General features: G+C 44.2%; 1 protein-coding gene across 4 annotated transcripts in view; it reads right to left on the bottom strand.

Moving 5' to 3' along the window:
• Positions 1-25,559, bottom strand: part of SLC12A8 (solute carrier family 12 member 8) — a 67,055-nt gene that overhangs the window by 3,061 nt on the left and 38,435 nt on the right. For 2 of the 4 annotated variants that reach the window (XR_010473990.1, XR_010473991.1), the window contains exons 7-14: positions 18,023-18,110; positions 16,193-16,280; positions 13,169-13,315; positions 9,740-10,397; positions 8,774-8,871; positions 7,643-7,760; positions 5,398-5,458; positions 1,918-3,515 (exon numbers count right to left, since the gene is read on the bottom strand). Coding sequence is in view for 1 of the 4 variants with exons in the window: in XM_065070483.1 (XP_064926555.1) it covers positions 3,350-3,515; positions 5,398-5,458; positions 7,643-7,760; positions 8,774-8,871; positions 9,740-10,397; positions 13,169-13,315; positions 16,193-16,280; positions 18,023-18,110 (1,424 nt within the window). In the remaining 3 variants the exon portion in view is untranslated. Of the gene's footprint in view, positions 1-1,384; positions 3,516-5,397; positions 5,459-7,642; positions 7,761-8,773; positions 8,872-9,739; positions 10,398-13,168; positions 13,316-16,192; positions 16,281-18,022; positions 18,111-25,559 lie in introns of those variants that run through there. The other 2 variants (XM_065070483.1, XR_010473992.1) reach the window with 2 other exon arrangements.

Below are 25,559 nucleotides of genomic sequence, written 5' to 3'. Positions count from 1 at the left end.
GCCACCAATTTACAGCTGAAATCTTCAAAAAGAAACAAAACCAGAGCTTTTACATCCATATCTCTCTTGAAAACAAACATTTTCACACTCTGAGCCATTGTAAAACATTCTCATTTCTTTCAGAGCTGAGTCCCAAACCCACCTTCAGGAAACCTGAAGCTTCACAAAAGCTGCAGGATCTGGAGTCACATCCTGGCTCCTGGGGGTGAAGGCAGCACATTCCCACTTGCAGCAACAATCCCCACCTGCATTGCTTCCCCTCAGCCACTAAATGTGAAGCTGATAAATTCATACGCTTAATTTCATCATTTTTTTTAGGGTGCTACAGAAGCTACAAACATTTTTGACATAACACCCCGATCTTTGGCAATGCAACTGCTCGCTCTCTTGCTGGAAAAGCTTCCTTGATGCTCAAAGCCCTGCACACCTGTACAGACTGAACTCATCAAGATGTTACCCAGTCTGTGGGGTTATTGGTGCTAAAACAAGGCTTCCCTGTTAACTACACTAGAGCTAACACTCCAGGAAATACCAGAATGTCCCTTTTAAAGTGTTAAACAGGGAAGTTGCTCTACTCATCACCTGCAACAGCAGCAAATAAACCAGCCCCACGTGACACGTTCCTCACTTGCAGACAGAGGGAAGGAAAGCACCAGGTGGCAGAGAGAGCTGAGGACCACGGAGCTGGTTCCTGCTGTGCTGGTGGTGCCTGGGGAGGAGGTGGCAGAGTTTCTCCATCAGCAGCAGCAATTGGAGCCCAAAGACCAGAACTCCCTGGCACGACGTGTTCTGCAGAGCATCTCTGCCACTGCCAGGCCCCGATAGCAGCTATTGTCACCCAGAGCTGATGCCCACCCTGCCGTTGCCTTTTTCCAGAAATACCAAGGTACGACCCAGCCCTACACATCACAAAACCCACTGGACAGCCTCTCACGAGGCCCCTGCACAGCACGGTGCCTTACTCGGCAGCCAGAGGCTTCACCAGCAGGTGAACACAACCAAAATCATTCCAGAGGACATTCGGATGCAAAGGGCTACTGGAGTTAAAGGGGCAGCACCAGTGGTGGCAGGGGAAGGGGACAGCTGCTGTGAACTTAGCTGAAAGCGAAGCCAGGGGGCATCTTCCTAATACTGTTAGCCCAAGGGAGAAGCTGCTTTCATTTCTGGCCCACCACACCCCAGTTTTGGGGATGAGCAGGGACAGCAGTTTCGCAGAGGCTCCCCACCACTGAGTCATCTGGCTTCACCCAGCACAGCTCCCAGGCAAGGTACATACATGGCCAAGGGACCTTCCCCATCCTCCCTCTTTATATCTCCTGATTGCTGTGTTTTTTTTAATATGGGAATTACATTGTTTAGGAGCTAAAAAAAAAAAAAAAAAGTTAACCCAGGAATTTCTGCCCATTAATCACTTCTTTCCATGCTCTTGAGTTTTCTTTTGTTCAACCTATAGATAAATGCATTTCTGGGCAACTCCTGTCGTAGGTAATATTTTGATGTGACAAGACTTCATGAAATACAAGATTTTACAGTAAAGGGCTTATGGTTGTGTATCAAACTGTGTGATAACACAGCACAATGCAGCCTGCCAGCGGTAGATCAGCACCGAGGAGTGCTTGAAGTTTGCACAACAGCAGCACCTGTCAAATACAAGGATGCTTACAAGCACAGGAAAGGCTCTCTGGACCCACTGGTCCCAGGAAACACAGGAGAAGCTTCAGTACAGAGCCACATCCCCACAGGAGATCCAGACTTTTTGGAAACCAAAGGCAAAAAGCAATGCAAGGAAAGAACCTGGAAGGAGCATTTCCAACACAGAATGACCGACTTGATGTGGCTCAGAGCTGGCCACAAAAAGCATAACCACCCTCCTGCCTCTATTGAGATAATCAAGGTTAAAAACACTTAATAAAATACCTGTGACCTTGAAAAATGAGTATGCTTTCTGCAGCGCACCAGGATCACTGTCTTCTTCACTTCAGCAGAAAGCCTTCTTTGCTTCCCTCTGTAAGAAAACTGGAAAAGCCAAAGCTGCATCCGTCCCATGAGATAGGAAGGGGGGCCCCCCACAGCCACCAACACCAGGACGCCAGCAAGAAGAACAGCCCCAGTGATCACAGGCATTGAGTGTCACCACAGCAAGCACAGAGACAAGTTCCTGGTGCCTTGAGTTTTATTGCACAGAAGGAAAAATAAATAATCTGAAATTATGAGAGATGAAATAAAGTGAAAGGCAGTGATTTCCCCCTCCTTTTAGCATCAGAACTGATTTGTAGTGCTGGGGCTTGCTTCAACCCTGAGCCCTCCTTCACACCTCCCCAAGTGTCTGCCAGGACCACTGCCCGTAGGCAGGACAGTGCTCAGCCAGGGGCTTTTCCCCGGGGAGCAGAAGCCATTGTGACTGGGATGTCCATGCAAGACCTCACCCCACCCCACCAGCACTAAGGTCTGCGTGGGAAACCCTACAGCATCCCAAATCACAGCAGATGGAGAAACAGCTCCTTGTGGGAGCTCACTATGGGATGGGCTTCAAGCAAAATTAGCAAAGATGAGGCTAAACATATTTTGTTAAGGCACTTCTGTATCATCTGTACCTTCAGCCAGGAGATGCTCTATTCAGACCCAGCTATGCTATCAGGCCCCAGGTGTCACATCAGAAAGGATGTGGGAAAACACTATGAACAGCTTCTAAGACATCATTTTACAGTTTCACAGTAGAGGTCATTATACTGCATTACTGCATTTAAATGTGTGATTCCAATTGTGAATATACTTCATAATCTTCTTGCACTTGCCACTGATTCTGGCCTATTGTCTAATGCCTTAAAGTACTTTCTAAGACCTTGGAAACTGAAATGCTGAGGTAGAAAATTATTGTATTACAAGCAGGCAAATTCATGCCGAGAAGTGAATTGACCTGGAAGGTCGCATCCATCCATGGCACAGCTGGGAACGGGGCACTGGCTCCTGCTGCCGAGGTCACTGCTCCCAGGCACAAAGCATCCCTTGTCACCCAGAGGACGTTTGAAATGGGGTGCTGGAAGCTTTTATAGCAGCAACTCTCTTTAGAGCTCAATAGCGCTTATAATTGAATTCTTTAAAAGGATTATATTGTCCTCAGTAACTCATCACTTCCCTGGACTGGCCCTTTCATTTGCATTTTTTTCCCTCATTTTGGATAACATTTGAAACCCAGCAATGTACTTTTCACAAAGAAGCCTCAAATATATAAATAACTATTCACATCCTTTCCATATATATTCAAGTATTTCACAGGGCACTGTGGCAGCCATTTAGCATTTCTAAATGCTTTTTCAAGTAATGGCTTGATATTTTGTGTGTGTGTCTTTTACTGGAACTGATTCCCAAACTCCTCTCTGCTGATAAGCGAGGACTGGTGATAGCGGTCCCGCGAGGCGAAGTCGGCATTCTCCTCGGTGAGCTGTGTGGTCTCCATGCCAACTGTTGCAAAGGACGGTGTCACCACGATCTGCTCCTTGGGAGATGGCCTTCTCCTGCAAACAGAGCAGCACAGGCGCCCGCATCAGCCCTTGTTTGCCATCCATTAGTGGCTGCGCAAACAAAACCAGCCCAAACCACTGCTGTGAAGAGGCTAAATCCTTCTCAGTGCCCTTGGGAGGCAGGGAGCTAATCTGAAAACACTCTTCTTAGAAGGCACACAAGAAATCTATCCCCTTCCCCTAGCAAACACTGGAAAATAAGCATTTTCTTAAGAAATAAGTTTTGTCTTTGGACATTGGTTATAGAAAACACTTCCCACACTGTGCAGCAGGAGAAGGAGCTTGAAGCATTTCTAATAAAAGTACTCTTATCGTTTCCTAAGCTTTAGTGTACAATTATTTTTGTAACTCTTTAAAATGAATGAGATTTTCCTTCAATCTCTTTATCCCAGAGGCTGATTTTAAGAAAAGCTTATTGCACACCTGAAAATCAAAAATGTAAGAGCTTGTAGCACTGACTCAAACTTTGTTTAACACCTAAGAGCCTTAGAGGTATCAAGGATCCTTGGTTGGCTCCAATTCTCTTGCAGTTTAATGGGATTTCTTCGTTACCTCTAACTCATTCAAATATCTTCCCTGGATTGCAAGAAAACTGAGCTTAGGAAAAACCTGTAAATAACTTCAATGCAACTTCTTGCTGTGTAACAAAGATGGGCTTCATAATGCCCACCCAACACCCCAAGCAGAGCCAGAATTGTCTTTATGCCAGCATGAGCAGAAGCCCTGGCATTAGGAGAAGGTGACCAAGCTGGCTGGTTGACGCAGAGATTGCACCTGGTGAGGAGAGAAATGGGATCAGTCTCTGCCCATACTCAGAAACATCCACCGCTCTGGCAGAGAGAGGGATGGATGTGATGTGGGAGAACAGACTTGCTTGTTCTCGGCCATGCCACAGACCTGCCCTGGGCACCTAAAAGAGGTCCCGTCACCCTCAGCTTCTCTCCCAAAACACCTCTGCTATCAAAGGCGTGGCCACATTATAGGGACTGCAGGCAGAGGCAGGAGCTGGCAAGACAGGCGCAGGCAAATGCCAATGTGCTTAAATGCCTGGACTTTCATTTATTTCAAAGAAGCCACCGAATTTGCCCACATAGTGCATGGCAGCTTGTGCTGCACAGTCCGTACTATAGTGCTCACTCACAATGAAAAAGCAACTCAGCAGGCCGAGAATCTTAAAGCCCACTGCACTGTACAGCAGCAGAGATGGTCACTACCCACCGTGGGAAACTCAAATGCGATGGAATTAATAACTAATAGGATCAAAACTAATTAAAAACACTAGTTAATAACCAAACAAACAAAAACCTGGAGGTCTTCTGGGAAGGAAAATCCCAAGACATTGCTACTGCAGTCCCATACAGACTCAATACTGAACGGTTCCTTCACTGAAGACCTTGTTTATTGTATTTGTCCCATAGCTATTGCAGATTCCCCTTGGATTTCCTCTCTGAAACTCCAGCACAGCTGCCATGTGCTCCTGTTCCACCACTACCACCAGTAATTTGCTTTCAATGGATGGTCAGTGGAAGAGATGGAGAATGGAGTCTCCTGTGCCTCATTTCCTACCAGATTTTCCAGTTCAACCTGAGCCACAGACCTTTGGGGTAGGATAAAGCTTCAGACACCGAGATATGGTTGGCAGCTGATGTGTCCACACATAAGGCAGAGCCTCCAGCTGCCCCACTTATGTGGCTAGCCATACGCCAGGCTAATGGGAGCAAACAGTTATTTTTGCCATTAAGAATTACTTTGAGTATGTGAGAAGGGACTGTGTAAGGTCACAAGCAAGTCAACCCTGCCACCCCTCGCTATGCACATTAGTGGGTCACGAGAACAATGAGCACCACCCCGGCACTGCCAAGTGACTGGTACCAACCTGCACGAGGTGATCAAAACCGACTTAATCCAGCTGAAGAAACTGAAATTTGCTGCTGCTCCTGCAGAGAAAAGGCACGAGAAGTCAGTGTGCTGCTAATTCTCTCATAATAGCATTACGCCATTGAATTTTTGCATAAAATCTCAAACTAATATGCTTGTTGTTAGCCTTCAGCACACAAAGACTTCATGATGGTGAGAACAATCCTGCAGTCTCCCCATGCACTGCGGCTTTTAAACGATTGTCAAGAAATTTAACCCCAATTTCCCTATCCTTTCCCAGACCAACAGCTTGTGAAAAGCCCAGTAAAGCCGTGAGCAAAGCGCACACACCCGCTGTGGGACCTTGTCCTCCCTGGACAGCAAAGATGTTCCCACTGCAGCGATGGGGAGACAGGAGGAGCCATTCGACCCACCTCAACCAGGGTGGCTGTGGTCTCACCACTTGTCCCCTCTTCTCTCACCCCACGGAGAGCTGGCTTAATTTATTACACCAATGCCATTTTTTTTCTGTAGAATTAGTTCCTTGCACTGGCTCACTGCAGAGGCAGGGAAGTGCCGGAGCTGGCAGCAAAAGCAACAGAAGTTTGTGGTGAGGGATAGGGAAGAGAGCAGAGGCCTGGCAGTGTCTGCTGGGTTTGGCTTAGGCTGTTGGGGAGAAAGAGAGAGGACAAAGGATGTGACAAAATCCCAGAGCATTTCTGCTCCCAAGGTCTCAATCTAGTCCTTAATCCAGAGCATCTCTCAAGCCAGCGTCTCCCAACCTTTCTAGACAGAAGGGTCATTCAGTCTTCTGGAGAACAAACTCATAGATCATTGGACGCTCTATGGCTGCAAAATAAGGTTCACTCACACTCAAATAAAAATTAGGCTGAACTTTGAGTGTTCATTTCTAACTTATTTGCCGTGAGTTGTTTTACTCTATGCGTGGGAATGCATGAGCAAAGGAAACCAAGAAAAAAAAATGTCTAATTATGCTGCCATTCCCCAGATCACCTTCCAAAATCCTCTGCACACTGACTAGGAAATTCTTTCTGAAGTCACCTTTGGTAAATATTTCAAAAGCAGATAAGAGAGATATCACATAGTGAATATACAAAGGCAAAGAAAAGTCCAAAGTCTGCAAACCTTATTTGTGTTTTAATATATAAAAAACTTTGTTAAACTGAGATATATCTCAAAAGATCCAAATTAGCAAGTACTATCCACAGTGTCAGCAATTTTTTACTACCCCATACAGTAAAGAAATCAGAGTACAGAGAGAAGCATTGGTGAGAGGTGTTTTGGTCATTACCAAGTGACAGCTATTTTTTTGTTTCTTATTGTTTGCGTTTCTGAAACCTGGTACCTACTTACCTAGAGTCTAATAACCTTTCATCTAAATAAACCCAGGAAGCTATTTCTACATTGCTTAGAAGGCAGAAACTCAGGTTCTTTTGACTCTTCTCGTCTTGGTTTCTCATCCTGGACAAAACATTGCATCTACACACGTGCAGGTACTTATGTCTGTGTGCACCTACATATATATTTATGCATAAATACACGAGTACATGCACACTGTGTGTGTATCACCCTCTCCCTTCAGAGACACAACCCAATGCAAACCCCTCCCGTGGTCGTGCCAGGGAGCTGCAGACTCTCATGAGCTTCTTTCTAAATGTGCTTCGCTGTTTAATTTTGAACTTGTTTAAGCCGATCACATGCGCAGACATTTCTAATGCCCTCGGCCTAAGAGTATTTTCCCAGATTACGTTCCCAACACATTCAACCTGTTTAGTTCTGGAATCAAAAGGCTCTCTTGTTCTGCAGTTATGAATGCTGAGATTTAATGAGATACTACTCATAATTCCCATTTTCATTAAAGTTTTCTCAGGTGGGTTTAGATTGATTAATTTTATTAAAATGTATTTACGGCAGATTTTTCTCATTGCTGTGATACATTTACAATCTGCCATCCCTGTTAAGTCTTAGTATTAGTATCTGGTTTTGCCATTTAAAGTACAATATATTAAAGCAATAAGCACAAGGTTCATAGTATCAAACACATGCTAGTTGCCATTAGAATCCAATATATAATTAAAGAGCCAGAGAGAAAATGTATTAAACCTAGCAATGAAACAAAACCTTATTATTCACTGTGTCACCTGCATATTAAACAAAAGAGTCACAATTCCTAATTAAGTTAAATTAAAGCTTAATGAATTTTTAAGCAGATTTAATAATACACTAAAAAAAGAAAAGCTCACCAAGGGGGAGTCCTGGGCTCACTTGGCCGATGTAGAAATACAGAATAAGAGCAGCACCCAGGCTGACAAGGGTGTAGATCCACTGAATGACAAACATGATGATGAGGGACATGACCGCCTGTTGGGAAGACAAGGCTTGGGGTTACCCCTGAGTCTGTAGGAGAACACATTGATGACAAGCTGACATTCCTTTTTCTGCAAAGCTCAGCAGCTCTGTTGACCTGGTAGTGTCTCGGAAGGACTATTCACCTTCTCACACAGCCTCACACCAGGTCAACAGCTTGTTCCTCAGCCTTGCAAGATGAGCGCACTTTACAACTCCGAGTATTAAACTAAAAGGACTTGGTGTGTTGTTTGAATAGGTTTGTTACATTTTACACACAGCTACAAAATCCCCATCCATGCAGCAAAGCCATATGGTTCATTCATTATGCATATCTGACCCTCTCCCTGTCATCTGCCCATTAATCCATCCTCCCAAGATGAATTTAAATGTCTTAAACTCCCCAGTGCCTGAGACAGAAGCTATCGAAAATTTATTCTTTAAAGTGTCGTGCTGGAGGAATGCTCCACTTTCCTCCCTCAAAAGGTGGAATTTCACAGCTGGACTGCTGGTATCAGGAGGTCAGCACTAACAAAAACCCACCTCGAGCTTGCAGAAAACAGCTCGTAAATAAAAACAAAACAGCTTTGAAGCTGCTGTCTCACTCCGTCCCAGGGCAAGAAGAAGCAGGCTGGCACGTGGTGAAAAGAGAGACACTGATGTTTTTTTTTTCCAGCCAGCCAAGCAACTCTCAAGTCCTAAAATGTCAGACTTTTAATTTTAATTTGACTTCGGCTTTGTTTGGTTTTTTGTTTGGGGGTTGTTTTTGTTTACTTTCGTGTTGGGGTTTGTTTGCTTGCTTGTTTGTTTTTTCCTGGTGTTGTTTTAATTAACACGCCATCTTGCTTCCTCTGAATTTGAACTGCTGGATGCATGGTACCTTGAGTACTTAACTCAGGTACCTGGAATACTAGAATCAAAAGCCATTTTAAAATATTGGAGTGTATTTACACTGTAGTAAGTGATGAACTTCCTTCTCTTTTCCACAATCACAAACTGGTGCTCAAAATAAAAAAAAAATTACTTACACCAGCAAAGGAAACCCAGTGATTGCAGAATTTGGAGTAGAAGGATTCTGGTAATTGTTGAATTCCCAGCTCTGGACTTTGTTGCTTTATAGATGATTCTGCATGGGGAGAAAAAAATATAGAAAGGAGCTATAACGTTGGGTTTTGTTCTTCTACTTTACATTACCAGATTCAAACAAAACAAAAAACAAACAAACAAAACCAACAACAACAAAGCAGAAATTCTAGCTGAGATCTGGGTAGAGCAGAGTTAAAACAAAACCTCTAAAATGAAACCAGAAAAGAAGTTCAAGAAAAGAAGTGCCCAGCTCTGGTGCTGAGTCCATTGGAAGGCCACATCTGCCTCAGTTTCCATATTAGTGAAAAAAGATAAATAATACTTTTCTCCCCCACAGGGGTTTATGAAGCTTAATTGACTAACGCTGATAAAACACTACAGCACTGAGATAACAAGTTCCAAGTAAACACATGGTATCAAATACCCACATTGCCAACAAAACCAATTCAGACTCACAGCTGTGGATGCGGAGTCACAGACCCTGCCTGCGGCACAGGGACCGCTGCATTTTCATAGCCTGAGCTTTAGACTCGCATGGCTCCATTTCTCCTACACCATGCCAGGCTGAAGTAAACCCCAAGATACACTCAAAAACCTTTTTAATGTACAGCACTAAGTGTGCATGTGTAGAATAATGAGTATGTAGTAAACAACCCTACACTAAATGCAGTCCTGCCTCCTTTCCTGTGATTAATCTTCCATACAAAATTGCATCGGAGCTTCTCCTGTGATGCGCTGAGCTGAACTCTACCCTCACCTGGAATAAATGATATTATTGCTATGAATCACTGAATGACAGCCCCGTATAACACTGGTTTCACGCCTACTTCTGAAAAAGCACCAAGAGGACAGCAGTTATAAAGCATTCCCCTGTCAGCATGGAGATGTCCATCTCCTACAACCCTTACCTTCTCCCCGCTGGCCGGGGAACACCTCGCTGCAGAGCTGCTCCCCCGGCTCCAGCAGCCCAGGAGTCCGCTGGGCATCCATAGCAAGTGATGAGCACGGACCCACGTCACTCTGATGGACCTGCTCATCCAGGTCCTGCTGGGGCTCCATGGTCTCATCCCAGCTGTATGAAGTCGAGAGAGCATCGTGATGGAGATCCAGAAGAAAGCTGTCTTGTAACATCTGCTTAGCTGGCTTATTTGCCTTCTTTTGTTTGGCCTTTCGGGTTAAGTTCTCGGCTCGTTCCTTTTTGCAAGTACCTGGCTCACTACGAAATGGCTTGAAAAGCTGGTCCATGTCTTTTGTGAATTCCAGCAAGGTGCCGTTTGATCTGGTTTGAATTATTCCATCTACTGCACGGCCAGAGGCCTTGTTGAAAATTAAAGGCTGGGAAGGGTGAGCAGGTCTAACATTTTCCATCTGGGTCACATCGGGTTTCTGCTGAATGTTGTAAGTCAAGGAGACTGAGAAGTAGGAATAGTCTACCGCAATATATGTCAACATGAAGTTGATGGTGACTATGGGAGCAAGAACGTTCACTTGGCCAATGAAGACAAAAGCCATGGTGATGAGACTGGTTAAGCAAATCGCAGCTACTGGAGTCTTGTTGGGTCCTTTCTAGTTCACAAATAAAACAAACATTTAAATTACCATGAGCCTTGCCATGAAGATCCCCCACTTGCTCAGCTGCCGTGGGCGGTTACCTGGGCAGTTCACAGTACTCCCTTAGTCATGAAATACATGCAACGCATGTGCAAGCAGAGGCTCCAGCTTAATAAATTAAAGAACAGGCTGGTAGCCCAAAGCTGCTGAGTTCCCACCTCACCTCTGAGCTTCACTCGAGCTTTGTCTTTGGAAAACTCATCCACTCTTACTCTGTATCTTCACGGTAAAACAATGTCATTAAAGCAGCAATAAACCTTCAGAGAGATTTGTGTGGCTTATGGGAAGTCTAGCAATAAAATGTGCTAATGAGAGTTAACTGTTCATCTCTAATTTGTCTTCAGCACTCCGCATCGATGGCCACCTCCTCATCAGCAGCTTCTGGCCCTGCCCTGACACCAGGCTGAGCTAAATCCACTGTCTGCTGGGCCTCTACACTTGGGCTTTGCCTCTTTGCACCCACCCAACCTCTGCAGGAGAGCAGCAGAGACGCTGGGCAGCGAGGATGCTGGAGGGCAGCAGGCAGCCCCAGCGATGCTGGGCAGCCAGGAGAAACACTGCCTGCTCCTCTCTTTTGGGGTGGGGTGAAGGCAGGGAGTGGGGGAGAAAAAGAGAGACAAAGCAAAGGCCATGGGGGGGCGGAAAGACTTGAGCTATCAGCTCTTGAACTTTAATCTCAGGTCTAATGTTCCCTCCCTTGGACCAGACATGGTCTTGCTGTTTCAGTACCTGAGAAGCTTGTGCAGGCTGCATAGAGGCCTCATAGGAAAACATCTCACAAGACATCTTACAAAATATCTTAGGTTTTCACTTACTGCATGTACTTCTTTAATAGACACACAGCTCAAATGGAAACTATTTCTATTTCCTCCACTCTTACTTACTAATAAAATAAAGGACCAGTCTTGGACCTTGCACCTTCTCACAATGAAATAGAAATGCATCTCAGGGATAAAGGAACACCATTCTCAGAAAGCATCTTCAGCATCAGAAAGGCATACTGAGATGGGGAACAGATGGTACCACTTCATGATACCTCTGGCTTGGGTTTAACCCTACAGAGAAAACACGTGTTCTTCACATCAGCTGGGGTTATGGTGACTACAACACTTTTTTCAACCATAGAAAAGAAGAACTGATGTGCAGCAGAGTGCTGAGGGCAAACTAAATTTATTAACTCTCCATAAACCAAATCTAGACAATTTTCATGGTGGTAGAGAGAAGGATGAGGGAAGTGATCTGCCTTTGATTTCTCACCTCTTTTTGAGCCCTTCCCATTGTGGCACCCTGCCCGGACAGAGTTCAGAGCAGAAAATTTGACAGAAAGACAGAAAACTATCAGAGAAGAGAAGGAATCAGCTTTGCAGTCAAATTTCCTAATTCACTGAGAATTTGCAAAGGATTGCCAAGTGGAGAACAGCCTGTTCTGAGATCGTCTGACAACTGCTGTCAGGAGCTGGAAGGTTTTACTGTTATTGCTCCTGCTTCACCTATAATTACTACAATTTATTATTATTATTATTATTGTTATTATTATTATTATTGCTATTATTATTACTTCAATTTTAGAAAATTTCTTTGAGAAACATGAAAAAAGTCTAGAAAATTATTATAACTATACAACATTTAAATATTTAAAACATTAATAAATACCAATATTGTAAAATATGTTTCTCTAGTTACAAGCTGCTTTAAAGGAGCAAAACATCGCAAGATTTTTCAAGCTGCTCAGTAGAGACAGGTGCTGCAGGTTATTGAGAGCGAGGGAATTATTTCCTCCTTGTTTGGAAGAAGAGTAAGACATAAAAAATAGTTTGCTCTGAATCTATAGCTTAAGTCCTTAGTGACTGGTACTTTGACTGATCTCAGTGGAACGACTCATGTGAACGAGGATTACTTATGAGGACAAGGAAAAAGCCTCTTGTCCTACTCAAAGCAAGGCTTTGTTTCAAAGCATATCTAAAGCTTAGCAGCCCCTAACTTAACCTTTCAAACCTATTCTTTGTTTTTATTTTATCGTGTCCAAAAGGCACCTTATCTTACAAAGAACTGTCCTCCAGTGCACGCAGACTGAATCCGCTGCACTGGGACGAGTCACATACTCAGCTATAAGGTTACCAAAGAGGACAGGAACAGCTCAAAGAAAAGGTGTAGGGAAGAAAAAAGAAAATAAAAAAAGAAGAAAAGGAAAAAGGAAAAAGGAAAAAGGAAAAAGGAAAAAGGAAAAAGGAAAAGGAAAAGGAAAAGGAGAGGAAAAAAAGGAAAAAAGAAGGAAAATAGAGAAAAATTTAAAAAAAAGAAGAAAAAAAAAAAAAAGAAGAAAAAATATATTTAGAGGCAGCTGCTATTTCATCAAAGTGCTCAGACAAAAGCTTCAGGTCTCTGCCCTGGATGGGAGGGCAGAGAAGAGCTCGGTACCTCCCTCCAGCATGGTTAGGATCAGCACCAGCATAGATAAGGTGTTTCCAAAAAAGAAATCACAGGTAAAGTTATATCGTAAGAGGCTTTTAGTGGGTCCAAGGGTGGGAAAGGACCATTTTTATAAAAATCACTCATTTCCCAGCTTTTCTGCCTACTCTTGGGTACCAGATCCCAAGCCTTCCCCTCCTCAATTTTCACAGACCCCTCATCTCTCCAGACAGACACACAGAAACCCCAGTTTCCTAAATCACTGGTTCTCCCTCAGGTGAAGGCTTGACAGCAATCTCAGAGAAAGGACAACTGACCCCACGTCCCAGGCAGGCGAGCATGGGGATCACGTTCTCCTGGGCGATGCACTGCAGGATCCTGGGTGCTCCATACAGCCCGCCCATGCAGGAGGCCAGGGATGAGATGTACAGCCCTAGCAAAAACAAGAAACCCACCAGGGATACCTGGAAGAAGCGTAAACAATACAAAATTATATTGTTCTTTAAAGACCCTCCAAGCAATCTTAAATACATGTGTTTTAAGAGATCTCATATATTTTGTGACCTTGCTAAACAAACAGAGCAAGCCCTGGGAAAGCAGCAATTTAACCGGTCTGTGGTATAAAGTGCAAGTAATTAACACAGGAAAATTATCCCATAGAAGTAATTTAATACTGAACATCCTGTACCGACAGAGCCATTTGACAAGCTCATATCCAAGAAATTCTTTGCCACTTAGAGCAATTGTAGCAAAGCAGCAGCTATTAGATTCCCTTTAAGTAACTGGAAGTGAGTTTATTTCAGGAGAAATCACTTATATACAGAGCACATCATACAGGAAAAGCTGCCCAGGCTTTCAATCATCCAAAACAGGAAGACAAACCCCTGTGTCCCAGCGGGGAAAACCAATCCTGAAAGAAAATACACAGTGAAACCAAATCAAAATTGCCACTTAAACAAATGCCATCTCAAAAAATACGCTCCGAAGGATATAATACAATGACCTTATTTTCCTGTCTTCAATGAGAAAAGAATTTCCTTTGGCCAACACGAAACTTTAAAAAAATTACTTTAAAGCTGCAGTGCTAACAAGGCTGGGTTTATTACTGGTTTTTAGAGAGTGCCCTTTCAAATCGGGAGCATCTCCTGCCGGCATGGAGGGACAGGAGGGCAGCTCAGGGTCTGTCACATGGAAGTGAGGACTAGGGTCCCCACTGTCAAGAGCTGCAAGCACAGGCACCATATCTAACAAAACCCCCCACCCAACTATTATACACAGAACCCCACAATATGAACAGTGTGCAAGAAAGCTTTGAAACGGGAGTGCTGCTGGTACCCTGGTGTAAGGACGTGGGCAGGGTGCCCTGCATCCCACAAGTCCTTTGCTCCCACCTCTCCTCTCACAGAAAATAAAGTCCAAATGAACACGAGTCCTCCCAGCTTCTGCCCCTGTTGAAGTCAGGTGGCACATGCTTTATTGGAAGGAATTACAAAAATCTATGTGGCTAAAGACAATTCAAGCTACATCTGCCTTTTTCTCATCTATGAAATCTGCATGCAGCAAAAAGGAGGTTGGGTAAAAAGCCATAAAATGCTTGGTGTTTGGGGAAGTCATGTAAAATTAATGTTGTGGTCCAGAATCACACAAACTTCCTACCACAACGTTTATTTTCCCATGAAAATCCACTTGGCCTTGTGAATTTTATTTTGTGGGACGGAAGAAACTTGAGGCAAAGATGAGCAGATATCAGCTTCCAAGATATCAGCTTCCATTAGAACAACAGACAGACACTCAATGGGGAATCTTCCCTTCCCTTGCCTCTAATCCTGCCCTGACAAATACTTGGAAGAAACAATCAGTTGTGCCAGACATCATATATTACTTTAGCTGCCAAAAATGCTTGCATTTAAATGTACTACTTGACATTCAAATCAGTGTTAGAGGGGAAGAGTCCTTTTCACCGAGGCTGATGAAATGCTTTGCTGGGAGTTCTGAGCACAGAGAGTGTGAATACTTTGTAAGAAATTGGCACTACGAGCTCATTAGAAGTGAAATTACTGAATCTCATTTTTATGTTTAAAAAGCCAAACAAGTATTGTAAGGGAGAAAAGCAGCCAAGCCCTCACTCACCTGGGAGTGACAGAAAGGGAGAGTGTGGACGGGTAATGATCTCTCCCCCCTCCCTCTCTCCAAAGTCACTAAAATCTAAAGCAGCTTGTAATAACTCAAACAAGCAACATGAATATTTGGACTACACCATTGTTTTGTTCCATACTAGGGAAAAGAAAACTGAATCTGCTTTTTTGGGGTTTTGTTTATTTGCTTGGGGTTTTTTTTGTATTTAACATTATTAAATATCTTCACATTCTTTCCTGGGAGGTTTTTCATTCCCCCCCGCCCCGAGGGTTTTGAAGTTAAAACACAGCTTTAACCATCTCTTTCTCTTCAGCTGATTCATTTAGTTACTGTACTTTTCGCCCACTAAGTCACTGACATGCAAAGACATCGCCTCAAAGAAGGTAGGCTCATTCCTTCTTCCCCTTGAAACAGAAATGATTTTTTACTTTAGGAGGAAGTGGCAGGAGTCCTACTAATGATTTGGAGGTGCTTTTGGGGAGCTGGAGCTACAAATTACTTAGAAGAAAACAAAGCCAGAGTTTCAAATTGATATTTTAGATTAAAACCATGTTACAAAGCAAATAAATGACAAACACCTAATTTTAAATTAATCACAAGAAATAGCGTCAAGCATGGTGAACCGGTGGTTTTGGATAATGCTGACAACAGAAAATTAGCCCTTCCGTGTCCCATCTAAAGGAAGACAATGGCACATACCAAAATCTCTCTTTTTAAAGGCCTGCAATGACAAACCTCCCTCACATATATACACCCATGTGGAATGTCTCGAGTTTAATAATCCTATTGCTCACCCTGCAATTACAGCCCACTAGATATGGAAATGTAAGCTTTGCTTGACTTAGTAAAGATAAGCAGTGGGGTTCTTTAGAGATTTCAATTTGGCCTAAGCTTTCACCAATGAGAAAGGATACAATGAATAAAATGCAGCATTTATCATTAGGCCACATTAGCATATTTTAGCTCTTAAAGCTATTGCTGGATGATTATGCCAAGATTCAGCATCACTAGATATGCTGGTGAATGCAAAGCTATTCAAATCAATTGTACACTGGGATTTGCAATGGGAAAATCCCCCTGAATTTCGATGAGGGATGGGTACCCGAATTCCTTAGGCTTTTGGAAAATTCAAGCATTTAGTAAGGCAGATGACAACCCAAAAGCACCATTATACAAAACCACATTGGATTATTGAAACAAGTTACCTTCTCAGCTATCATAAAGTCATAGCGGAGTGACTGACGGGTACAAATGGCTCCCAGCAAAAAAACAAAGACCATGTAGAGAAACCACCTGTAAATAATAAAAATAAACTATTTTCCTCCAGCAAGATGAGACCATTGAGAATTCTGCCCATTAGCAGAGCCAGGTCAAGGACCTACAAGCTGGGTCATCAATCACTCTGCACAGGCTGTTCCTGCAAGATTTAGCCTCAGGGCTGAAGTTAACATCAGTCCATGTTACTTACCCACCACAATGTACCAGGGACAGCTGCAGCATGACCATACGGTACCCCTGAAGAGAAGCTACCTGCCTTCTTGATGTGTGCATGGGGGGAACAAACCAGTCCTGGGAACGGACATTTCAGTAGGGCCTCAGGCGATAGTTGAAGATCACAGAATCATAGAACAGTTTGGGTTGGAAGGGACCTTCAAAGCTCACCTAGTCCAACCCCTGCCATGAGCAGGGACATCTTCAACCAGATCAGGTTGCTCAGAGTCCCATCCAGCCTGGCCTTGAATGTTTCCAGGGCATCAACCACCTCTCTGGGCAGCCAAGGCCAGTGTTTCACTACCCCCTTCGTAAAACATTTCTTCCTTATATCTAACATGAATCTCCCCTGCTTTAGTTTAAAAGCATTACCCCTTGTCCTATCGCAAGAGGCACTGCTAAAAAAATCTGTCCCCATCTTTCTTATAAGCCCTCTCTAAGTACTGAAAGGCCACAATAAGGTCTTCCTGAAGCCTTTATCTTCTCCAGGCTGAACAAACCCAACTCACTCATCCTGTCTTCACAGGAGAGGTGATCCAGCCCTCTGATCATTTTTGTGGCCTCATCCAGAGCCTCTTCAATATGTCTTTCCTGTCCCTGCTCACTGGAGGGGATTGGACTAGATGGCCTTTAAATGTCCCTTCCAACCCCAACCATTCCATGATTCTGTAGATACACAGGTCCCCTCATCTGGCAGTGACATAAACACACAGCAGCAAGCCTGATCTACCACTTCAGTCATGATCCTCTGGTGTCTCTGGCCTTTCCAGCAATCAGGTGGAGGGATAAGCTAGTCTGTTCGCAAAGCCCAGGCAGCAGAGATATGAATCACCACAGTCCATCCATCTGTGATACTTCTGTGTCCTGTGGCATCACCTCACTTAAAACAAGAACCCACTTCAGCAGGAATCCTTCTGAATTCTGAAGATCCTTTCTTTCTGAACCTTGGTACACAATTAAAAATAATAATTTCAAAAGCAATCTAGGTGACAATGAAAGCAGGCAGGAAAACCTACTGAGTTTTTTTAATGTGTAACAGTATTTTACTCCTGGAAAGCAGCGCTGCTCGGGTATCCCGGGCTCCTGTGTTCCCCTGGCCTTGCAGGTACGTAGGTCATCTCACTTGTCTTGGCCCCATTTTTCCAATACTAAAAATTATATTTTTAATGCATTTTATATTTTTTATATTTTCTATGTATATAGAAAAAGAAAACACTTGGAAGTCAACATCAATAAGTGACAAAATCACGCTCCCCAAGCCTCTGAGAACTTTGCATCCCGCTCTGGGACAGCCAGGTTGTAGTAGCACAACCGCTCCAGAACCAACACACATCCCACCCATCAGAGGAAGGACTGATTACAGCCACACTAATGAACCTCTAACCCACCCAGAGTAGGTGGTGGTAGCAGATGATAATTTGAATGAAAGCCAGACTTTAATTTTCCAGATGGCTGAGTAATAAAAGGTTGATGGGAACATGAAATGGATTGGTCACATCCAGGGCAGCCTCGAAAGAGTAAATTTTCCTCAATTTATGACTTACGAGGTGGCAATAGCGGCCAGAGACCCCAGGGGGATGTTGGTAGCAGGCTTCTGGAGATCTCCACTCATATTGAACCCAGCCATTACACCTGTATTTTGTAGATAGAAATGCAATTTAGAGTTAATCTAAGTTATAACATATATAATACACATTATAATATGCAATAAAAATTAATCAATCAGTTAATTGATTGCTTCAGAACAGTAACTATTTCACTTCATTGCACTTGCACACATATGAATATTGGCCCTCACCAATTGCTTGGTAAGAAACTGTTCATATCTTCAATAGAGGCAAGCCACCACTAACCCATCTATAAAGAGCCCTTTGTCCAGTTTGAACAATGCTGGGGGGAAGGAAAAAAAAGAAGGAAAAAAAAAAATCAGAAATCTGAACAAAACCCACCTTATCTTAAAGCAAACCCCACAGAAGACAATGCTGTCTAATTGTTGAAAAGAAAAATGCTACCGTTCATCTGGGCAGAGCATTCAGCAGGTGGTACAGCCCCCCCAGACCAGATCCATTACAGGTCCCTGCATTCACGGGGGACAACTGCCGTCACAAAATGTCCTGTCCTGTCCATGTTTAATGACAATCACATGCACATTTAGCAGAGGGAACAACAGTGCTCAACACGTAGGTGGCACCTTCCAGCCAAGGGATATGTTTTGGAAGTGGGCATTATCTCTGCTTTGCAGATAGGAAAAGAGAAGCACTGAGAGGGCAAGTGATTTTCCCAGTGTCACGTAGAAAACACATGGTAGGACTAAGAATAAAGTACTGAAGTGTTATTTTAAGCCAGAGTACACGGTATTGTACAATCAGGGACAGTTCTTAGCCTAAAAAATTACCATCTAAAGAAGCAAGAAAGGGAAAGAGGATGGAGCGAAGGATTACAGTCTCCACGTTGAGGCTGGGAACCTGAGGTACAAATTGGTTGAGAGGCTTTGCCCATAGTTGAAGATGAAGTCATACCAGACTTGCAAGAAAACACAATTTCTCTTGTCATATTATTCCAAAAGTGTTCCTAGAAGACTTCAGATACTTGCTATAAATTAAAAAAAAAAAAAATTAAAACCCTGTGACTTAGAATCCTGATGAGAATTTGGGCAATTTGAAGGCAGGACAGAAAAGCCTCTTTAAGACACTAACTTCTGCCCATCACTGTCCCACCCCTCAGATGCCAAACTAACGTCTGCATAAGGATGCAAGGGCCAGGTGCCAGCCAGCAGTGCTCATGGGACGGTCCCTGGGAGCCGGGGTGAGATCACCACAGAACAACAATGAGAAGGAGGATGCCAACGCCACAGCATTCGCAGCATCTGCCAGCCCCGGCAGCAGGGGACCGGCCACACGTCAGCCTGCTGCTCAGCTGCCAAGCCCAGCAGTCATTCCTCATTTTCAGGGGGCACAAGAATGATGAAGTCAGCCTCTGAGGCTGCAAAACTGAGTGACTACAGCTCTAAATCAGCAAAAACCCACTGCAGTTTAAGGCTCAAACACTGATTGCTGCTTGGGAGGGTTTTCTCCCAAGATGAAGTGTAGACAAGAGCCGTGGGACAAACCTCAGGTGAAGGGGACAAACATAGCTCAGTCAGATCAATGCTCTCCCTACAGACCTTTCGTGGCCACCTATGGGTTGCCAACAGGGAGCAACGGTTGGGCTGCTAATTGAGAAACAGAGGCTTATCTCCCTGCTCTGCCCCAGGCTTTGCTGTGCATCTTCATAGCTCCATCTCCCCATCTGCTCGATGGGAATCATAATACTTCCTCTCCTCGCTGCGCTGCCATGAGGATAGCACATTAATGAGCACAAGGCACTCACATGTTGCCAAACACATCAGCTAAACATCCAGGGCTGTATGTATTTATTATTAATATTTTTCCTTTTATCATCTTTTTTTTTCCTCCCTTGATCGTTCCACTCACCAGCTATCTTTTTCTCCTCTCCAGCACAGAGCCAGAGCCCCAAGAGCTGCTTCTTGGTCCTCACAGGCTCTCGCCATTCCTCAGCTCCTGGAAGAGCTGTCTTCCAGATTCAGACCAGATTTGCACCGTTGACACCATACCAAAAACATTACAAATCAATGTGAGTTCTTAATTTTCTCCTGGAAGACTATTCTGTGGATGTATTTCTGAATAGCGCTGCTAAAGGCTCATCAACTGGTGTGCTTTTCCCTTAAATAAAGCTTCCAAGTGCTCTTCAAGCACTGCTCATTTTAAACAGCTACACAATAGGCCTAGCTGGAGGTGAGAAAAGTTAGGAAGGCAGAAGTCCATGGAAATGGTCATGAATATAAAATCATGGAATTGTTTAGGTTGGAAAAGACCTTTAAGATTATCAAGTCAAACCACTACTCTAACACTGCCAAATCCACCACTAAACCATGTCCCTAAGTGCCACATTTACACGTCTTTTAAAGACTTCCAGGGATGGTGACTCAACCACTGCCCTGGGCAGCCTGTTCCAATGTTTGGTATCTCTAAGTGAACAATTTTTTCCTAATAACCAATCTAAACCTCTCCTGGCACATCTTGAGGTCATTTCCTCTCATCCTATCACTTGTTACTTGGGAGGAGAGACCAACACCCTCCATGCTACAACCTCCTTTCAGGTAGTTGTAGACAGCAATAAGGTCTCCCATCAGCCTCCTTTTCTCCAGGCTAAACAGGCCCAGTTCCTTCAGCCGGTCCTCATCAGACTTGTGCTCCAGACCCCTCACCAGCTTTGTTGTCCTTCTCTGAACTCTCTCCAGTACCTCGATGTCTTGTAGTAAGGTGCCCAAAACTGAACACAGGATTCGAGGTGAAGCCTTATCAGTGCTGAGTACAGGGGGATGATCACTGCCCTGGTCCTGCTGGCCGTCATGCTAAATGATGTCCCTATGAAGCACTCTTCAGTGACATGCTACTTTGCCAATCAGCGGCAAAGTAGAAAGCTGAGAATACTCTGAATTTTTCTTCCAAAGGGAGGAAACTATTGTCAGAAGGACAGCTGTTAATCTCATGTGCCTCTTGGCCGAGTTTCTCAAACATCTGGCACCACCTCTAAACCTGAGCTTGACTCACCTCTTCCTCATCCAAATTCCTGCCTCAGCAAAGCACTGGGGAAGCACCAAAATGACATTTTCTGGACTGAATATTAAAAAAGTTGAAGATGTGAGTCATCAGCACAGCAATGACTGCACAGCCCAGGCCATCTTGTTGTGTCCCTCCCACAGATCCACACATATTCAGGAGCAGCCAGGAGATGACCTGCCAGAGCCCACATAAACAGGATCTTGAGATCAATGACTGACCTCCTGCCCAGCAGCAACTAGGGGTCAGACTCAGGCCAGTGCACACCATTAGCTCTTGTCACAACCACCAGGAGGTCACCAGAGTCTCATGGCTTCCACTGTCAAAGGACAAGGCCACCACAGAGAGAACCAACACAGCTCAGCCGCTCGGGCCAAAGCCATCTCCTCCATGCAGCAACTATGCCTCTGACCTGACTATTACAAAAGTATGGACAGTCTGGTAGTACAGACATATGGACAATGCCGAAGCCACCTCTCCACCACCAGCCAAAGAGTAATTTTCCAGAGAGGATGACAGCTGCCGAAAAGCAGTACTGAGGAGGTATTTTTCAAGCAGCAGACTAACCACCCCACTTTTCAATTTAAAGAAAGTCTGATTAATTTTCAAAAAAGACCTAAACAATCTCCACCATCCATAGACTCAGTCACTCCCAGCCAGAGAACTGGTCTGACTTTTCAATAGCCACAGACTGCCTTTCCAGAGACCCCAGCTACTCAACAGAAGAAAAACCCAACACTTGTATATAAAACTCAACGACGTAGGGAAGTTGGAACGTGCCTTCCTTCAGACACAGACCTGTCCCTACGGAAATGGCCAATCCCTTCTGAACTCAAGCAATCCTATCTGCAGATTGTCCATGGAGAAAATTATCCACCTCTCTGCTTGGGTGAGATAGCAGGCTGGATTTTCCACACTGGCTATTATCTCAGAGAGCAGCAGATAATGACAAAGCTTCTGGACAAGGAAGCATTAAAACACAGTCAACTCAGCCAGGAAATTATGGCTGAGACAGTCTGTACATCGCTGCTATTCCCAGCGTAATCCTGTCCTGGGTATCATCCAGGCGGTGGATATGTGCACGAGGGGACCACCTACATTGTACGTTAGATACGACCATCAGCTCCACCAGCCATGGTTTATAACTGTAGATATGACCGCTTTCAAACACCCATAGCATTTTCCAGTGAATTTACTATAAAATATAAAAGGGCTTGTTTTTCCTTCACCCAAGAGATGAAGAATGGAAAATCTTATCTAAGAATTGTAGCTAATTTTTTAAAAGGGCCAAATTCTCCACTGATGTAAGCTGGCACCTCTCCATCGACTTCAATGGAGTTGTGCCAGTTTACATCATCTGATAACTCAGCCCAAAACTTCTAAATCAATTTGCTGTCATTTTGCTAGTGCCAAATATGGTTTATTTCAGAACTGATTTCAGTATGATGATATTTTCCACTAATGCCACTTCAAACGTGGTCTTACTTTCTTGTATCACATGACTACACACTTCTTTCATTAGACAGAAAACCTCGGGGATTTAGCAGAAAAAGAAAAACATTCTCTGCACAACAGAAACGACATTTAACTTCATTTTTAAAATGCACTGACGGTTGCATGGCTGCTGCCAGGAGCTGAACGCAAGATTCCTTCTCCGTGCAAAGCCCTGGTTAGATGAGTAACTGGGTGTCTGCATATCACAGAATGGCAGCAAAATATATGCGTTAAGAAGGTATTTACAAACACAGAAAAATATCTGGTTAATGCACAGAATATCTATAGGCATACATTCTGTAGCGAGTATGTTAGTCTTTTTGACTGAAGCCAGCAAATCCAAGTCTTCCATACCCATGTGCTTGCATTTAGGCCAGCTCTAGATGTATGTTTTGGATCTCTCAGCTACTTCTCTGTTATTAAATGACAAACTTGGGGGAATAAAGCCAGCTGCACTGCACACCCAGCTGAAATGGTTTAAACAGCGCTCACCCAGGAAGCAAACGGACCAGCCTCTGCTTAGCACCATTCAATCATAAAATACAGAAAAACAGAGAAAACAACCCGACCTGGAGCAAAACGATCCAAGGAGGATGCTCACAGGAGGTAGCATGTCACTGCTGGTCTATGGCAGGCTGGGACAACCATCCCACCTCTCCAGCCAAAGCACAGATCTGGCTGCTTCTCCCACCCACCCGGTCCCGGGAAGGGTCTCCCTGCAGGTCCTGCTCCCCTTTCCCAAAGTGGCTGCCCCTCTTTGCTTCTACAGCTATCCAGAGTTTCCATTTCACTGCGATTTCTGGTGGAAACGGGCAACTGAAGACCATTTTTCAGTACATCCCAGAGAGAAACCGGTTGAATTCAGACAGCCATTTCAGAGGGAAAGAGCTTATCCTGAAGAGATCAAAACAGTTTCACTTCAAAGAGGGACATTTCATCTCAGAAAGGCCCAAACATCTTGTTTCACAATTTCCTAAACATTTTTTTTTAAAAACTCCCTTATCAAAACAGCATCTTAGATTGTAAATAGCATATGCTAAAAATTAAAAAGTGTAAACGCAACATTTAATAATCAAAGATAAACAGAACATTGCTTTGGGTCAAAGAAATGTTTCAGACTGGGTCAAAGTAACTCCTCAAAACTAAACAACATATTGTTTTACTGAAACTCTCCCCAAATTTCTTTTGCATCTTAACACAAAGGATTTTGCTTTGGCCGGATCACTGTGGGGGTCCCAGCAGAGGCAGGTACCACCTGGGATGGTGCTGGGCAGGAGCACAGGCTGGATGTGATAGCCTGGGGGTGATGTTCAGGTGTCCCTGCCATTCCTCCTCACTTGGAGGTGCTGAGGATGGACACTGCCACTCACTCGCCATCTGCATCACTCTGCCTGCCCTGCATTAGAGCCACTGGCAATCCCTTCACATCCCCCCAGCCTGCTATGACACCAGTGCTGCCGCCAAACCCACCCCTGAACTGTCATCTCCAACCTCACAGACCACATGTCCTGCTGGCGGGCTCAGGCTCACCCAGGCAGCCCCTGCACTGTGGTGGGAAGTGGCTCTGATCCAGCATCCAGGGTCCCCTCTGCGGCACCAGCATCGCACCCCATCATGGGGAAGGGGGCAAGCTAAGCCAGCATGGGTCCGGAGGGATACGGAGGAACCAGCCCTCACTCACTGACCCAGTCTGAGGAGATGTGAGCTTTATTCCCAGCTCTTCTGAAGTTGCACCGGGCTCCCCATTTGTGACCCCCAGCAGAGAAGTCTTGACTCCCACCTTCTTACAAAATTCTTAATCAAATCACAAGTTCTTCCACGTAGAGCACCGAACCCAACCCTACATTTTATGGGGCTCCTGAACTCCGCAGCGCTACAAACAGCAATAACGGGAGCAATAGCAATGTTATATGGTACTACTGGCACCGCTACTCCGAAGGAATAATTTAAATCCTGTAAATAACCAAGCAATTAAAAAGAATGCATGAAAAAGCTGTGCAGCAACCAAAGTAATTATACATCAGCCCTGACTGTATTTTCAGAGAATGTTTAACATTACTACTGGTATTACTACTGCTAACTAACAAAGCAACAGGCTGCCAGAGCTTTAAATAAATTATATCTATTAGCTTTGGCCTTCTTCCTAGCAGCCAAACATTAGCAGTGATGAAGAACCATTTAATATGGCTAATCAGGGTAATTTTCTGCACAGCTTTGTCATAACTATCCCTCCTTCTACAATCACAGAGCTGGAAAAAATCTGCTTTCCTGCAGAGGCAGGGCTCACAGGGAAGGTCTCTTTCTTTGGCCAGGGTCTTGCTTAGGCCAGGCAGAAATGACAAATAGAGAGGGCAGGAGCCAAATTCTCCATGGTGCCTATAGTTCAGGCAGGTGAGTTTTCCAGGAGGAAGTCTACATGGAGGCAATAGCCAGCCTGATAGGCTGGGAGAGAGAATTTCAAAGGAAAATTGGAAGTCCTGCACTAGGTGCACATGACGAAGTGACTACTTCTGCTACCAGATGATTCCTCCAGACCCATCTGCTTCACAAAAACTTTTAGTTTGTCTCCCTGTACCGCAGCAATTCTGCAAACAACTTCCAGCGAGTTGCTTAGAGCTAATCCTCTGAAAATTCATTCTGTAATCCAAGGATTCATCGCTATGGAAACTGCTTATAATTGGTACTTTTTATAGCTTAAAAAATCCAGCGTCAACAAAAGGTATTGTAACTGCGATCGATAGTGATTTCATTCCCACTGGAGACTGCCACCTTTGAAAAGGGGACATGGATCTCCCTGAGAATTTAAGGGAATTAATAATATGAAAAAGCATCCAGTTAAGCTCATAAAGGTGAGATCTGCTGACAGGCAAGGATGCATCCATGACATTGTGCAGAGAGTGGTGGATCAGTATCGTGAGCGATGGCATCAGCCCAATTCTTCTCACCCTCCCAGGGCAATCAAATC

This window comes from Columba livia, chromosome 7 (assembly GCF_036013475.1).
Source record: "Columba livia isolate bColLiv1 breed racing homer chromosome 7, bColLiv1.pat.W.v2, whole genome shotgun sequence".
Classification (NCBI taxonomy): domain Eukaryota; kingdom Metazoa; phylum Chordata; class Aves; order Columbiformes; family Columbidae; genus Columba; species Columba livia.
The sequence above is the reverse complement of the archived record's forward strand: the minus strand, read 5'-3'. Positions and strand labels throughout refer to the sequence as shown.